The 17,284-nt window shown below is 42.6% G+C and overlaps 1 protein-coding gene across 1 annotated transcript in view; it reads right to left on the bottom strand.

The window, feature by feature from the left end:
• The window catches only part of MAP3K9 (mitogen-activated protein kinase kinase kinase 9), a 65,719-nt gene that overhangs the window by 13,875 nt on the left and 34,560 nt on the right, over positions 1–17,284 (bottom strand). Inside the window, exons 4-5 of the mRNA XM_065403250.1 lie at positions 8,842–8,990; positions 3,786–3,961 (exon numbers count right to left, since the gene is read on the bottom strand). Of these exons, the coding sequence (XP_065259322.1) occupies positions 3,786–3,961; positions 8,842–8,990 (325 nt within the window). The remainder of the gene's footprint in view (positions 1–3,785; positions 3,962–8,841; positions 8,991–17,284) is intronic.

Here is a 17,284-nt window from a genome sequence, read left to right as displayed (position 1 = left end):
TGGAATAATAGAAATGGGATGAAATTTAATAGTGCAGAGTGCAAAGGCATGCCTTTAGGGACTAACTGCAAGAAATTTTACTATAAGCAGGGAATGTATCAGTTGGAAGTGACAGAGGAAGAGAAAGACCTGGGTCTACTGGTCGATCACAAGATGACTATGAGTCACCAATGTGATGTGGCTGTGAAAAAGGCTAATGCAATCCTAGGATGCATCAGGCGAGGTATTTCCAATAGGGACAGGGAAGTGATAGTATCATTATACAAAACACTGGTGAGACATCATCTGGAATACTGTTTGCACAGTTCTAGTCTCTCATGGTTGAGACAGATGAATTCAAACTGGAACTGGTGCAGAGAAGGGCTACTAGGATGATCAGAGGAATGGAAAACCTATCTTATGAGAGGAGACTCAAGGAGCTTGGTTTGTTTAGCCTAACAAAACAAAGGCTGAGGGGAGATATAGTTGCTCACTATAGATACATTAGAGAGATAAACACAAGAGAGAGAGGAGTTATTGAAGTTAAGGGACAATGTTAGCACCAGAACAAATGGATATAAACTGGCAATCAACAAGTTCAGGCGTGAAATTAGATGAAGGTTTCTAATCATCAGTGGAGTGAAGATCTGGAACAGTCTTTCAAGGGGACCAGCAGGGACAAAAAACCCAACTGGTTTCAAGACTGAGGTCAGTAAGTTTGTGGAGGGGATGGTATGATGAGATTGTCTATGATGGCATGTGGCCTATCTGCAACTGCTAGAAGTAAATATCTCCAATGGCCAGAGATGAGACAATAGATAGGGAGAGCTCTGAATTACTACAGTAAATTATTTCCCAGATATCTGGTTGATGGGTCTCGCTGATACATTCAGGGTCTAACTGACTGCCGTATTTGAGGTTGGGAAGGAATTTTCCCCCAGGTCAGGTAGGCAAAAAATCCCCACGGTCTCTGCCATTCTCTGAAGCATGGGGCTTGGGTCACTCTCTATTTGAATTAGAGTAAATGGTGAATTCTCTGTAACTTGAAGTCTTTAAATCATTATTTGAGGACTTCAGTAACTTATCTGAGATTATGGGTTTATTGCAGGAGTGGGTGAGTGAGGTTCTGCGGCTTATGACGTGCAGGACATCAGACTAGAATGATCACGATGGTCTCTTCTGGTCTTAAAGACTGAGTCTATGAGCTCTAACACAAATCTACACAATAACATTATCAAGAGAGATGAAGTGAGGTTTATTTGTTTCCTTTTAAATGTTCATTATATAGAGGTCATTCCTATCAACTCATGCTAGGGTGCAGCATCCCTGTGAATATGGAGGTCTTTAAAGTTAACTTTTCACCTTGCCCTTTGTTGATGAAACGGATCAACTGGAATTAATTGTTCCTGAGATCTCCAAATCCTTTGCTCTCCCCATCAAATTCCTTCCTTCTCACCACAAGGACAAAAGGTTTCAGAAAAATCACAGAATAATTATCTCCAGTTGGTCAATTTCACTGCAGAGGTAAAAGTTGAAGAGTTCAAGTTTAATTCCTTTTGGTTTGGAAGCATCCTGTTAAATTGTATGGATTTTTAAACTGATTCTCTCTCTCTCTCTTTCTCTCTTTCCTTTTCTTCTTTTTTTTTTTGTAACCTCATTGTTATCTGTAATACCATCCTACAAGCTTGATAAGCTTTATTTAAAAAACAAACACTAGTTGTCAAAGTAAGTATTCTTCAAAATGTCCTTTTCTGAATATAGATGATTCATATTTTTACTTCTATAATAGTAGCACCAGAAGCTCCAATCAGGATTGGGGCCCCCACAGTGCTATGCACTGTACAAACAGATAGTTCCTGCTCTGAAAAAATTATCAATTTAAGAAAAACTAAACATTTAAATAATTTTAAAATTTAATTCTCATAACTGATGGTTTTGTTTACTGTTTCATTTTCTGCCTCTAAAGCACTAACATAATGCTGTTGTACCACATGTACCAAAGGACACCACCACCAGAGGGAAGTGTTTATATGCAAAAAAAAAGTTCATGTAATTTAAAAAAAAGTTCTGAACACATTCCTATTCACATTAAGGGGTTTTTTTGTGTGTGCTTGTTTGTTGTTTTGTGTTTTTTAAAGAGCCCTTTCTCCCTCAACCCCTAAATTAACATTTGAGCCTAAAGCAAATTGACCTTTAAGTGACAATTTCATTATAGATAAGCTCATTGTTCCCTTAACCTTGGTTAGGCATATATCCACCAGCCCAACTGGTGGACCTATTAAGTCATTCCATTGTAATACACTGATGGGGACTTCCTCCCCTCTTCTTGTACTGACCATAGTAAGCAGATGTTTTACAAGGGCAGTAAAGGAGCTGCTGCAGTTTATGTTCACTTTTCTGACAGTACACGAGAACTCCACCCCCATTCACTGAGCAGCCTTTATTTTTGGTGGTGGACATTGCCCATCCCCTTGTCCTTACTATCCTCCAATGCTGTCTCCACTTAGTCTGCTGCCACACTCAATCACCCAGTGTTTCTCTTACACTTACTAGACAGCTCAATGCCACTATGGGGAAGGGGAAGGAGGAAAAGGGAAGGCAAAGGGACCTGCTGGTGTCTTCCAGGAAAACAGAGAAAACAGGGTAGGGAGTAGCTGGGTGACAGATGCTTCAGTGGCTCCAGTGACTATTTGCAGCAGAGACCATAAAGAAAAGTATAGGAAAGGCAGATAGCTTTTTAGCGAGCCAGCCACTAGCTGTGTTTCTTTTTCCTCTTGCCCTGCATCAGTTCCAGACACTTGGAGAACTCCTGCTATGGGGAGGGGGCAAATCAGGGTACAACACCTCTGTCTACTTGAACTTCTCTTCTCGCTGATCCATCCTCTGAGGCTATTTCCATTTTGTCTTTACTGTTGCTCTTGCCTATTGGCAATCCCTACAGTCTAGAGCCTGGGGAGGACAGAGATTAGAGGCTCCATGTGTCACAATCTGGTTACTGACACTGCAGGCCATAGGGTGCAGCCCAAATCCAGTACATTTTAAGTGTACATGTGTATTTGACACCTAGAACAGCACTGCAACATTTAGTGCCATATCAACTAAATCAGTCAAGTGGGAAACTCATATGATTTGTGAAAGAAAGAGGTCAATACCATTACTAGCATGATTATATCAAGAGACCCCTAAAAATACAGGCATACTGACATTTTTAAAAGCTTCCCGAGTACATGATGAGCTGAGATAATTCCCTACAAAGAGTCAAATTGGGTTGGCAGATGTACCTTGTGATCCAGTATCTGAAATATAATTTTTTAAAAAAATGTAAGTCTCTAGCCCTTGTGGTTGTGACCAAAACCTTGAAAAGATGACCATTGTGTAACCAATACTGATGTTTGCTTGAATTTGCAGGCAGCCCGAAAAAACAGCTCTGAGAATGTGAGCTGCCTCTTCCATATTATTTGGGTGTTGACATATAAGCCTAATGATAATGTATTTGTCACGATTGTTAACAATTTCACTGCCAGGTGACACATGGAAAAATGGAGAGGAACTATCATATTATGGAAAATCTTCAATATTTGTGACTGGACTCTCATTTTGATGTCACAAGCGGGCAGAGTTTAGGTGTGGACACAGCATGGAAGAGTACTACAACCTAATTTGTTCCCATTCCAACCCCTTTATGTACATATTAAAAATGCCAGTAAAAGAAACTAACACACAAAGATGATACCTATTTAGGCTGTGAAACTAGACAAGATCACAGTCCAAGATAACATGAGAGTGGAATGTTTTTCCCTTTTTACCTTTTCTTTGGCTCTAAGCTGATCAAACATCTCCTGGATCTCATGCTTCCAGTCTTCCTGCAAGGAGTGGAAGGAATCTTTGGGCATTTCAAAGAAGCCAGACTCCTCTATGGTAGTGAGTTGGTCTAGTATATTGGCGAAAGATGGTCGTGAGTGTGGGTCAGAATTCCAACAGTCTAAAACAGGACAAAGGCAAGCAAGTTGTTAAACATCAGAATAAGTAGGTTAGAGACTAAGCAGGTGGCAAGTTGTGTTTACTCCTTCTGACTGGCTAAGAATCGTGCACTATCGCATTTTTGTTACCCTGCCTCTCCCATCCCCCAACCTCATCCTCATGTCTTCTCTTGTAGACTAAGCTCTTTGGGGCAGGGACTGTCATTTTAAATATGTCCTGATTTGGTGGCTTCTAAATGCTACTGAAATATAGATGTTAAATAAATAAAATAGTTAGAGACTGACTCAATTTATAGATAACTACACTACCAAGCTTGTTAAAAACCACACAGCATAAATATTTCACCCAAATACTTTGCTTTAAACTCTAATTGGTTATGGAGCAGAGACTGATTTTGCTGTCAGAGCATAGCGAAGCAAGGGTTAGTATAAGCTTCTTCTGCACTTCACTGGAGAATTAATTTGGGTGAATGGTACTTAAGTTAGCCTAGAGTGGGTGTGAGCAGCCACAATACAAAGCCATACCCAAGTTACTGTGTCCTCATTGGTGCTGTGCTCCCCCATGTGTGCTGCTAGGACTTCTGTGAGCATGTCTCATAGCTCTTTGTGCTGCAGTTAGCAGAGCCACTCTATGGATTCTTTTCCAGTGAATTGTAGAAGAACTCATCTGTCCTCCTGCACACAGAAGGAATTGTGAGAAGGCTTGAAGGACTATCAGCACTCTTGTGATTTAGCCTGCAACCTCACTGCAAAGTGGGCAGGTTATCAGTCTGAGTGAAAGCAAAGCTGGGCTCTAACCCATACTCCCAACTACGCCAGCTAGTTGAGGTAGAAAGAACCACTTAACTCAGGTAAGAGGGCTGATTGTGTGGATGAAAGGGAGGTGAGGGGCAACAACTGAGTAAGAGCCTGAGCTAACTTTGCAGTGAAGGTATATCCTATCCTATATATCTTCAATTCTGATCTGCAATATACCTTGCTATTCTAGTCCCAGGCAGACACCCAGTTGTGTGGTATGTGTTTGTTTTAGATGAGCAAAGAACAAGTAACTTTTTCCACTTAATCTAAACCAGATTTGAGCTGCCACGTTTCAAAAAGTGAACTCAAAATGCAGTAAATTATTCTATTATAAAGCTCCCAAAATACAGAATTTAAGGCATCATCTGACCACAACATGTACAATTCTTAGCTGCTCCAAACAGGCAACAGTATATAAAAGATGCTCAGGTACTATAGCAATGTGGGCCAGAGATATTAAATAGAGAATGGTGTATAATAAAATCCCAAACTCTTAAATTATCAAGCTCCTGCTTTTAAAAATACCATCATGTTAAGTGGATGATCTGAAACTCTCATGACCAGGAAAATCCCAATCATTCAATCCCCTCACCTCAAATGTAGGCCCCCTTCCTCAGCAAATGTCAGTTTTTCATTCTACATTTTGTCTCCTAGTGCAGTCTTCATATTGTTTTCTAGTGCAGTCTTCATAGATTCCTGCCTGAGTGATACACTTATTCCCTTTAATGCTAGAGAACTCCTGCATGCCAAGCCCCAACAGGAAGTCAGATAGGAAAGGCCTATCACATGACCATAGTCCCAGAGGTGGCAGAGTAGAACAACCTCAACCCCACAGTTGCAGATACACATGCTGTAATGCAGAGGGCCTTCCCAATGTGTAAATGTAACCATCCCGTCTAACTAATACCTGGAGGGGCTGAAGCACAGGCTTCCCACATGGCCAAGGGAAGTTGTGCAAATTGTGCAAGAAAGTGCAATATTGCTTGCTTTTTTGAAGAAGTTTAGAACATTCTAAGAACATTAATATTCTACTGATGCTTTATAATTTTAAAATTGCCATTTAGATTAGAGGACATCATGAGCCAAATTCATCCCTGCAATAATTCTATTAATTTAACACAGTTGCACCAGGGATTATTCTGAACTCCTATTTCTTATCCCTTTTGACTCTGCTAGGATTCTGATTTTGCATTTTTTTATTTTATTTTGGAATTATTGCAATTCTCCATTTGGGAATTTTGATACTGAGATTTTGTGCATCAGGATGCTGTTCTTTAGGCATCTGGTTGGGTCCCAAAAGCAACACAGGAATGAACATTTTTATGGCTCACAAGATGCTTCTTATATCTATGTGCAGAACCAGGGACATCCAAAACTGCTTCATAGCCTCCCTGCTGCTGACCAATTAGTGACGATGGGCGATACAGAAAAATTGTCAAGGGCATAATCCCTGCCCCTCTATCCCAGTTTTTAAGCATGGCAAAGCAAACATGACCCAGTGTAAAACAAAGTGCTACACCCAGCCAAGTGCATGAGTGAGTGAGCTTGATAACTATGCAGGTGGTCCATGGCTTTTATTTTCCCAGGCATAGAGCTGCCATTATCTGCACTAATGAGGACAGCTGTAACTTACGAATCTTTTCTCTGAAGAGGGCAAGTTCATGTTTGTCATCTCAGTAAAGACCACCAGAGCAGTAATTCAAAAGCAAAATCAGCATTAGGGGAACCAGAGTTCACCAGGAAGGGAAATGGTGTTTTTGACAAACAATTTTGACAAAGGGGGAGGAAAGTGATTGTTTTCTTATTCCCTTCCAGTTGTTCTCCCTGGATATCATGAAGCTAAACATTCAAAAGTGGAAGTGGTGGTTGCTCTATGGTATTGGGTTGAAATATAGGGCATACAACTTTATTTCACACCCTCCAATATTTTCCACCCCACCAATACCCACGTTTGATTTTAAGAAACTCTGACTCCCTTCTCCTAAGAAACCCTGTCAGTATAAAATGCACTGAAACTATGACTGCTCCATGTTGTCATAAGCTCTTTTAGACTGAGCTTGCTGCACTGGATTCTTTGTGCTGTACTTAAATTCACTGGCATACAATCTGATTCCCACTGTTCCCATAGCATGTCCTGTGTATCTGACCAGGGGCATCTCAGTGAACAAGTTACATTGTTTCCATCCTTAGTGGCTACTATACTTTCAAGTGTTCATTTACAGTAATTTCTTGGTAACCACATCCACCTGACAAGTTGCTCCCAATTTCGTAACCAGACTGTCACTTAAGGTCATAGTTGTAGTAATGCAGATGTATGTACTGTATCTGCAATTCTATTGTTTGTAATCCTATGGCTCATTGTTTTAGCAAAACATTATGCAGAATTCTAGATTTTTAATTGAACTGTTTGTAATCTGTATCCAAGGACAGAGAAAGAAAAGTATTCCAGAAGCAGACAAACCTCCCAGTGACACCTACTTAAGTCAAAGGCAAGTCTAACCCACTAGCAGGGGGAGTCAGATAAGCTGGGTTTATTTCCAGCCCTGCCACTAACTCATTGGGTGACACTTAACAAGTCACTTCACCTCTCTATGTCTCCGTTTTCCCCATCTGTAAAGTGGAGGTAATACTACCAGACTCACAGGAGGGTTGTGAGGTTTAATTCTTTAATGGCTGTAAAGCGCTATGAGAGCCTCAGCTATAAAGGCACAAAATAGAAGTTCTAAGCATTCTTTTAGAATTCTATATACATATTTTGATAAAAATTAAGAATTGGATTGGAGTGGATGGCTCAGGGGGCATTTGCAGAGTTAAAATAGCCAGAGAACCCATCTGGGCCATCACCTGAATTGCACCCTACAAAAGACTATTCCTTCCTTTGGTACTATATTCATACTATAACTCACCTCTGGAAACTGATTTTTTTTTAAAACAAGCCTTCAACCACCTGGGGCTTTTCAGCATGTCAAAGTCATGATTAAATCCCCCACAAAATTTGAGTATGACATTACCAGATTGATGGGGATACAGATGATGTTTAGCACTAGTACTATATAGAACTTTACATTTTGAGAGTACTATATACACATTAAGCTTCACAACCCTCCTTTGTGAGATAAGTGACTCATCAAAAGTCACATACCAGGCCCATTTCACCACCAGTGTACTACAAGTAGCATTCATTTCAATTATTGTGTCAATACTGCAAGCAGATACTATTCCATTGATTACAAAATACATTAATGTGGCCCACCAAGTCAATGGCACAGCAGGAATAGAATTCTGATCCCCAGCCAAGAGTTCAATCCACTAGACCAGTGGTCCCCAAACTTTTTACCTCGCACCCCCCTTGCCCCATCTGTGCCCCCTCCCCCTGAGCTGGTAGTGGGGCTGAGGCTCCGGGAGGGGGGACACAGACAGGGGCAAGGGGACAGAGGCTGGGGCCACAGCTGGAGTCGGGAGCGGATCCTCGGCCAGGGGCTGAGGCCTGCAGCTGCGGCTGGGCGCAGAGTCCCGGAACCTTGAGCACGGGGCTGGCAGCTGCGGCCGATCCCCAGGTGCGGGGCCAGGGAGGCACTCCCTCCCCACCCCCTGTGGGGGTTGGTGAGGGCCCCAGCTGTGCCCCCCAAATGTTACTCTGCACTCCTCTAGGTGGCGCACCCCATAGATTGAAGACCTCTGCACTAGACCATTCTGATTATATATAATAGTGATAATAGTATTAGCTATCAATAGGCTCAAGCTGCAAAATTCAGAAGTAGACTTAGATTTCAAATACTCCAAATGTGGTGGTATTTGGATCTGGGGGTTTGGTGTAAGCTCATCACCCACAATCAAGACTGCAAGATGACAAGAACATCCCCTTCCCCTCTTCACAAAGGCTTTTATTTCTGCAGCCTAGAGGTCTTATGATACAGTAACTGTCATCGCAGACTTAGTGTGGCTTCTGTAATAACATGGTCCACTGAGTAAAACCATCTAATTCTGTGGTCTGAGCTACTGAAACCTACAAAAACAGGCACTCATGGAAAGCACTCAAGAAAAATATATAAACACTCTCTCTCCCACTACAATTGGCTCTTACCTTCCATGAGTTTGGCAAAAGGTTCTGGGCATGTGGATGGGATCGGAAGGGCAAGTTTATTCATGGCAACTCCGTATGCTACTGCTAGACCATCAATTCCTCGGAATGGTACCTCCCCAGTTAGCAGTTCCCAAAGCAGCACACCATAACTATTGGGAGAGAGACAGAAAGTGTGTGTTCGGCTATAACAAACACGTTAATAAACCTCAAGCAAAAACAGGGCACAAGACTCTCTTATTTATCAAGACTGCCTCACATATAAAGGATACTAAATAAATACGACATTTACAAACAAACAAAAATTAAATGGACTAGTACGTCTGTACACAGACCACCTGCTTTTGTGGGATGTTTGGCCAGTGTTAATCTGTGCAGCTCCCTCTTGCTGAATTTAGCTGTCCTGTTTTGGCAAACTCCCTTTCCCTGAGGATGTGACAGGGCTCCTGATTTGTCAAAGTTACAGAAGCACAGTCAATATAGCAACAATTAGGGTTTCACTCTTTTTAAATGAACAGCTTACCATTTTCATTTTGAGCAGTAAATACTCTTAAAAAAAAATTGTGCAAAGGTTTCTTAATTCTACCATCTAAACTCTCTAAAAATAGAGCATGTAGCAAAATAGTCTATGTGGATCTGAACAGAGACTGGAATTTTTTTCTTTAGACAGAATTTAGTCTTCCAAATATTTTCATTGTGCTCATTACTGTAGTTTTCAAGTACCTTCAATTCTAAATCACACTTTGATGGATTTCTGAACCTCTCCATGCCCCAAAAAGATAGCTTTTATATGCTTGTATTGATTTGGGATGGCTAGGTCAAGAAGTGACTATGCTTTACTTTTTGCTCTGAAGGCAGAGCGATTTGTGGTCTCTCTGATCATTCTGGTTCACAAGCCTGTAGAAGTAATTTCTGTGGCAATTTAACGACATGGACTGATCTATGATTAAATGTGGTGCTCCAGAAATAAATATTTTGTTATACCACTCCTGCAAAATACTTGAGTACTGATTATTTGGGGCATGTGTGGGAGGGATGCCAGCTCTTTCCTATAATACGCTACTGAACCTTAAAGAAGGATGTGTAGTGACAATCCACCCAACAGCCTAACTGTGTGTGTGGGGGGGGAGGGTAAATAAGCCTGCCAAATTATATTTTTGCATAATTTTCATATAACTCTATACACTCAGGTACAAAACTTCAGAACCAGATGCCACTCCATTTTAAAGTTATGCTGTTACAAAAATGCAACGTGGAGAGCGGACTGTGTTTATGGGGAGCAGAGGGCTAACTAGATGTCATGTATATATAAATCTAAAAATAAATACGTACATTGACATGCCATACTTTAAGTATTAGTCCTATTCTCTTTTTCATGACAATGAGGCCCAAGAAATGGGAAGGAGGAATGCCTATTAGTACTACCCTAGTTTAAGGATTTCATTAACTCTGAAAATGTCAATAAGAAATGCAGAAAGTCAAGCAGTTTTCAACAATACTGTGTTCTTAGACACCAGTAATGACATCTTAAGGACTTAGACTTGAGTCTGGAATTTTAAAAAAGCCATTGCATAGAATATCAGGGTTGGAAGGGACCTCAGGAGGTCATCTGGTCCAACCCCCTGCTCAAAGCCCCAGAGAGATTTTTGCCCCAGAACCCTAAATGGCCCCCTCAAGGATTGAACTCACAACCCTGGGTTTAGCAGGCCAATGCTCAAACCACTGAGTTATTCTCCCCCCCCCGGTAATAAATTACGATTTATTCCTTCTAAGGAGTGTTTGCTTTCTGACAAAAATTCTAGCATAGTCCCTAGTAGTCAGCCTAACAAATTTCAGAGTGCAATGTGGATAGCTCAGAAATGTGAGGTGTTTTTCAGAAAAGGGGAGAAAAATATTTGCTTCGAATTAAGTCTTGTGAGAGTCTGGGTAATCTACATCTGGATCATTTATGAGAGAAATTAGGGAAACAGAAGATGAGGACTTTAAAAACACTATAGTGTCCTGCCTGTTTTGTTGTTGCTAAATACAAATGATTTTCTGATTTCCTATTAAATCCCTCTGCAATGAACCTTGAGACAGGTATCGGGGGCGGGGGGGTAAAGCAGGGCTAGTAGCAGAAAGGGCAATATGGCAGTGGAAAGGGGAAAAAATAGACTTGGCAGGTCTGTAGGGGTGCGATGGAGTGTTCATCACACACCCAAGTGGAAGGGGTTAATGGAGGCCTTGGGGGCCTGCCACACCCCCTCCCAGAAAGGAGCAGGGGAGGTGAGTCCTCCTAGCAGGCTAGGGAAGCTGCATGGAGCAGCCAATCAGGGCCCAGAGAGCTAGTATCAAAAGAATACAGGGCGGAGGAGAGCGAGTTGCTGAGGGGAGCCTAAGGAGTGAGAACTGTGCAGGCTGCAGCAAAGGTAGCACCTTGGACAGAACAGTTGCTGGCAGGGACCAGGGGAACAAGGAGCTTCTTCTGGCTGGTTGCTGGGACTTGCTGGCTGAATGCCCTGAGAAGAGGGAAAAGAAGGTGCTGGAGCCACCGGGAAGTGGCCCAGTGAATCGAAGCACCATTGAAGGAAGTTAAGGAGACAGCAGGAGGCTGCTATCTGCAGGGTCCTTGCATCAGGACCCAGATTATTGGATGGGTCCAGGTCCCCCCATTCACCACTGGGGAAATGGCTTGACTACTGAACAGTAGTACCCATCCTGGAAGTGGGAAATACAGATGGTGACTCGGCCAGAGGGCCGAGTCATGAAGAGGACTTGGACTGAGGCAGGTTTGCAGGCAGAGAAGATGATGGGAGAGGCATCACCTGGAGAGGGCGCACTGCCTGGCAGAACTAATCCCCATGATGGTCAGCAGGAGGCACCACTGTAGTGAGTGGACCTCATCACTCTGAAAAATCTGACTTACCAACAGCTGTACTGGGTTTTGAACATTAACCATCATCTATGATGTTATCACAAGAAAGAGTACTCCCACAAGAGGCACTTCTGCCAGCAGTGGTGACATATCAGCTAACCAGTGTTTGATGCAGCAACTTTATTTATGGAAGTTCAGCTTTTAGAGGTTTTTCCCCATGCTGTGGTTAAGGAAAGGCTTGGCAGTGAAACACCATCCCAGACCATATCCCCAGGCAAGCAGGCACCACGTTTGGAATAACCTGAAGTGTCTTGAACCAGGTAGATGTGTCTGTACTGGACATACTGACTCTCAGAATTGGTTTGTGCTCCACTATTGACACTAGAGAGCATGTGATACAACTAGGTCCTACTGTACATGAACTGATGTACCATTCACAATTTACTGTTTATTTAGCATTCATTCAGAAGCATCCCACAGCACTTTTCAAATTCTAGCTATTACTTCATCTACTACTGAAATATCTCTGGAATGAAAGAGGGCAGCCATTTAGCGCTGACAGCAACACAAAAGAAGGGAAGGAAGCACCAAATCCGATTTAAGCCATAAGGGAAATTTTTAAGTGATGTGAAGTTGGAATATGAATCATGTCCTGTTTTTTATTTAGCAACTGATGTGACATAATACAGTAGAAGGCAATACCAACCCAATATACCATACACTGCTCTGTCATGTCATTCAGTTTTATGAGACAGATGCAGAGGTTTAAGGAGATTGACAATGTCCCGTTGAGCCTCTTAATACTAACAAGTAGTCTGTCTCTCGTTTCCCTGAAGGAGCAGCTCCAGCAACAGATCACACATGCTACTCTGCACATCGGTATTCCTCATCCAGGAGTAGCACCAGAGTGAAATTTACCAGGTCCCTCAACAGTCTCACTCTACAGCTGCTGCTCCTATCAGTGCTGCTGGGCAAGTGTTACGAACATGATACTCCCTCTGAGGGAAATTTCAAAAAGCAGAGGGGGATGGGCAAATATGGGATTCCAGCAATCCCATGCTGAATTTAAATGCTTGCAGGAGACATGATTTTGATTCCTGCTCCCAATCCGGTCACCATCTCTTCTGTAGGGTGCTCAGAATTCTCTGGAGACAACGTTCTCAGCCCCAAATGGTAAGGGAAGGCTGCACTTTTCCAACTAATTAAGAAGCGATATTGATAGATATTGAACACAGTGTCTTTCAGCCCCTCTTAAGCAGAAGGTTGGTGGTCATAAAACAGAAACCAGAGGGTGGAAGAGGTTAACACACTGAAAGGAAAAGCAGCAGGAGAGACTCTCTATCCCCATTAAGGAGATAGAGAAGGAGATGAGGCCCAGATCTTTTTACAGCATTCTGAAGTGTTGTTTGGACTTTAATTACAACAGGAACCACATAATACTGACTGTACACTCAAGTGAACCAACGTTCATATGAATAATTAATCATCCCCTAGTAATCCAGTAATCCTTTAAGCCATTTAACATCAGGTTCAATCCTACTCAGTGGATTTTCAGGGAGTCGGAGGGGCTATGTGATATTGCCACCTTCCCTGATGTCTCTGAACTTATTCAAAGGTCTTAATTTCCTCTCTGTTTTTTATTTTTAAATGTCAGTAGTGCCCTATTTTCCTTCTCTGCCTCCCCCAAGAGTCTGCACTTAAAAGGAATTTCACCCCCTCCCAACAAGTGATAGCAAAGTCAGACAGGGGATCCAAAGGATGGAACCCCCCCAGCCCAGTTCCTTCACCTTCCCAATGTAAAACCCACTGGGAAAACAGACACTTTCTATCAAGAATGAAATCTCACTTCATTTTAAAAAAATCCTGATTATAATTTAGTGCTGACAAATAGTACTGGACTGAGAGTCATTCTTCCGCTCTACTCTGCTCTGGTTAGGCCTCAGCTGGAGTATTGTGTCCAGTTCTGGGCACCGCATTTCAAGAAAGATGTGGAGAAATTGGAAAGAGTCCAGAGAAGAGCAACAAGAATGATTAAAGGTCTTGAGAACATGACCTATGAAGGAAGGCTGAAAGAATTGGGTTTGTTTAGTTTGGAGAAGAGAAGACTGAGAGGGGACATGATAGCAGTTTTCAGGTATCTAAAAGGGTGTCATAAGGAGGAGGGAGAAAATTTGTTCACCTTAGCCTCTAAGGATAGAACAAGAAGCAATGGGCTTAAACTGCAGCAAGGGAGGTCTAGGTTGGACATTAGGAAAAAGTTCCTAACTGTCAGGGTGGTTAAACACTGGAATAAATTGCCTAGGGAGGTTGTGGAATCTCCATCTCTGGAGATATTTAAGACTAGGTTAGATAAATGTCTATCAGGGATGGTCTAGACAGTATTTGGTCCTGCCATGCGGGCAGGGGACTGGACTCGATGACCTCTCGAGGTCCCTTCCAGTCCTAGAATCTATGAATCTATGAATCTATGAGAGCATGGGAGACTGTTTATCCTTGGAACAGGTATAGCATGCAGTGCTAGCTTCCCCCACCCCACCCTACTCAACCCTGACCTGGAGGGACCACCACTGAAGCTGAAAGGGAAGTTTAACTTCACTACTGACTTCTTGGCTTTTCTGCTAAGGGCTTGGCTACACTTGCGAGTTACAGCGCAATAAAGGAGCCCCGGGCGCACTAGCTCACTCCCCATCCACATTCTGGCAAGGCACGTAGAGCGCTCTGACTCCGCAGCTAGAGCGCTCCTGGTACTCCACCTCGGCGAGAGGAATAACGTTTGCTGCGCCTTGGCTACAACGCACGGGTGTCAGTGTGAACGAGGTGTTGCATTACTGCGCTCTGATCGGCCTCCAGAAACATCCCATAATCCCCTTAAATCAAGTGGCCACTCTTGTCATTGTTTTGAACTCCAGTAGGAATGCGGAAATGCCCTTTCAAAGCTCCATTTCTGACAGCCGGCATGCAAGCCGTTACTGTGGAATGCTGTGTGAGAGAGAGAGAGAGAGAGGTGTGGGGGAAGGGGAGGTCTGCTGCTGTCTGAACTTACAAGACAGCATGTTGACATGCTCTCAGCCCCCCAAAAACCCACTCTCTCTCCCCCCACATACACACAACACACTCCCTGTCACACTCCACCCCATCCCTCCCCATTTTAAAAGCACGTTGCAGTCACTTGTATGCTGGGATAGCTGCCCATAATGCATCACTCCCAATGCCGCTGCAAGTGCCGCAAATGTGGCCACGCATGTGAGCTTGCAGCTGTCAGTGTGGACAGATTACAGCGCTTTCCCTACTGCGTGCTACGAAGCCTGTTTTAACTCAAAGTGCTCTACATCTGCAAGTGTACCCATGCCCTAAGACTGCAAGCAAAGAGGATAGTTAGTGATTCTGAGATAGTGGGTGGACAGTGGTCATGTGATAAGTACCTATCCATTGGGATAGGAACTGCCACCACCGACTCATTTCACCTAGATTGCTGCATAGTCTGTTTCAGTCACAACAGACTTGGCTGGATTCAAATTAGCATTCTAAAGTATAAGCCTCTATATCCAATACCCAGCCTCTGAATCATCTCCAGCTGCTAGTCAGACACGTCTAAATGATTCCAATACTCTATTCCCACAGGTGAAAATTTAAAATTCTGGGCAGATAACTGGTCTGAGAAGTGCCAGACATGCATCTTGTACATATTTAATTAAAGAGGCTAGGTGATATTGTGGCATCACTTCCTGCATTATGGTAATATCACTGACACGGATAAAGAAAAAATTTATTGTAAAAAGTGTAAATGTATCAAAGTGAAGTACACGCAGCGGTTAGAAATTTCCATGAGAAAATGGAAAAAACCTTGCTATACCCCTATATGACCTGCTGGACTTGCATTTCTCCTCATTAATAAAATGGCTCTCTGGGGAAGTGTTTACTTTGAGATTCCTCCCTTCCCCCAAACACCCATTTTTGGATGTTTCTAAAAAACAGCTGAGCATTCCAGAATCTGGGAGAAAGGAAAATGCACCAAGGAATAAATAGGGGTAATGTCCTATAAAACAACATTTGAATACGGAAGTAGTTTGCTGGGCATGCCCCTTTCCAGGTGAGCTACATCCATGGATGAAAGGTGCTATTATAGATACCAGCAGAAACCACACCTACAAATAAAAAGGTATGAGCAGTGATGTTTGGTGGGTGGCAAACAACAGATAGGAATCACAATTAAGTAGTTACAGTACCCAGCTGATATCTACTTACTGTATGACTATGTACAAGTTGCAATCTCTGCGCTTCATTTTCACCCTTTGCAAAGTGGAAATAAATACCTATTTTACCTGACAGGGCTGTTGTAAGAATTACGTGTCTATAAAGTACATTGAGAGCCTCAGATGGAGGGACTGTTTGTCATATGTTTGTACAGCATTGTCTATGACTGGGGCCCTTAGGTGCTACTGCAACATAAAAAAATAAGTGATAATAGTAAGGCATGCATGCTAGGTAAGTGCAAAATATTGTTTACCAGCAAGCCTAACTAGGGCACTGGTGGCAGAAATCATTCCTCAGAACATTGCTGTGGCCTATAATAAGCATCTTCTCCAACAGCTACCTGTGCATTTGTGCATCAAGGAGATGAGCTGGATAAGACCTCTGTCAAAAGGCTAGGACCCTCATTCAGACAGGAGCTCTTCCAATAAATTAAGAGACTTTTTAGGAAAGGTGTTGGGATAAAAGTTTGCATACCTCAGGAAGGGAGACAGCTAATTTTGTTGTTCTTATAGAGATTAATTGTATGGACGCTTATCAGTCAAATTCCAATCTGGCAGTGATTAGCCAGGAGAGTGGTGTGGGGGAGAGACATGTCTAATAGGATAAAAAAAAGTCTATCCTGTCAAGGATTTGAACAGCATGCTTAGGTAGGAGTAGGAGTCTTTAATTGTGTCTGTTTGTGAAGAGGCTAATGCTCTCAAATGATAATATTGCCTGGGTGGCATTTGCTCCTCTATACGTGTATCTCAGACACCAGGTGGCCAGAGCCCAATGCCCAACTGGACCGTGCTCTGTTCAACACACCTCAACTGTGATCCTACAAGTGCCAGTATCTTGTTGCCAGGACTAAGAATACCACAGAAGCAACAAATATTTCAGGCCTGTGGAGAAGCAGAACATCGTGGCTCTCTCACCAGCGAACCTCTCCAACTAAAGAACACCACAGATGGCTCCAAAGGGAGATTCATTCTGTTCTCTGTGAGAAGGCTGGTAGCCAGAAGACGGACTTTGTAGTTGATTGATGTGAAACAAGGAAAATGAGGAGAGAGGCTCACAGGAGGATTATAATACTGTGCATAGATATTATAGGTTCTCAACATGCTATACACATTCATTAAGGTCTTGTCTACACTGAGCTTTTTTACTCCTGGGGAAATTCTGTGCCACTGCACAAGATTTAGGAATGAAAGTAAGGAATATCATGTCCAGGTAAAACTCCCCCTGCAGTTTAGATAGACAGAATGTAATACTAGAGCTGGAATACTGCCAGAACATCAGCTGAATCCCTTACACTTGCAAAAATTAACTCTTTAATAATCACAAGTGGATAGGACCTTG

The sequence above is a fragment of the Emys orbicularis genome, chromosome 4 (assembly GCF_028017835.1).
Source record: "Emys orbicularis isolate rEmyOrb1 chromosome 4, rEmyOrb1.hap1, whole genome shotgun sequence".
Taxonomy (NCBI): domain Eukaryota; kingdom Metazoa; phylum Chordata; order Testudines; family Emydidae; genus Emys; species Emys orbicularis.
The sequence above is the reverse complement of the archived record's forward strand: the minus strand, read 5'-3'. Positions and strand labels throughout refer to the sequence as shown.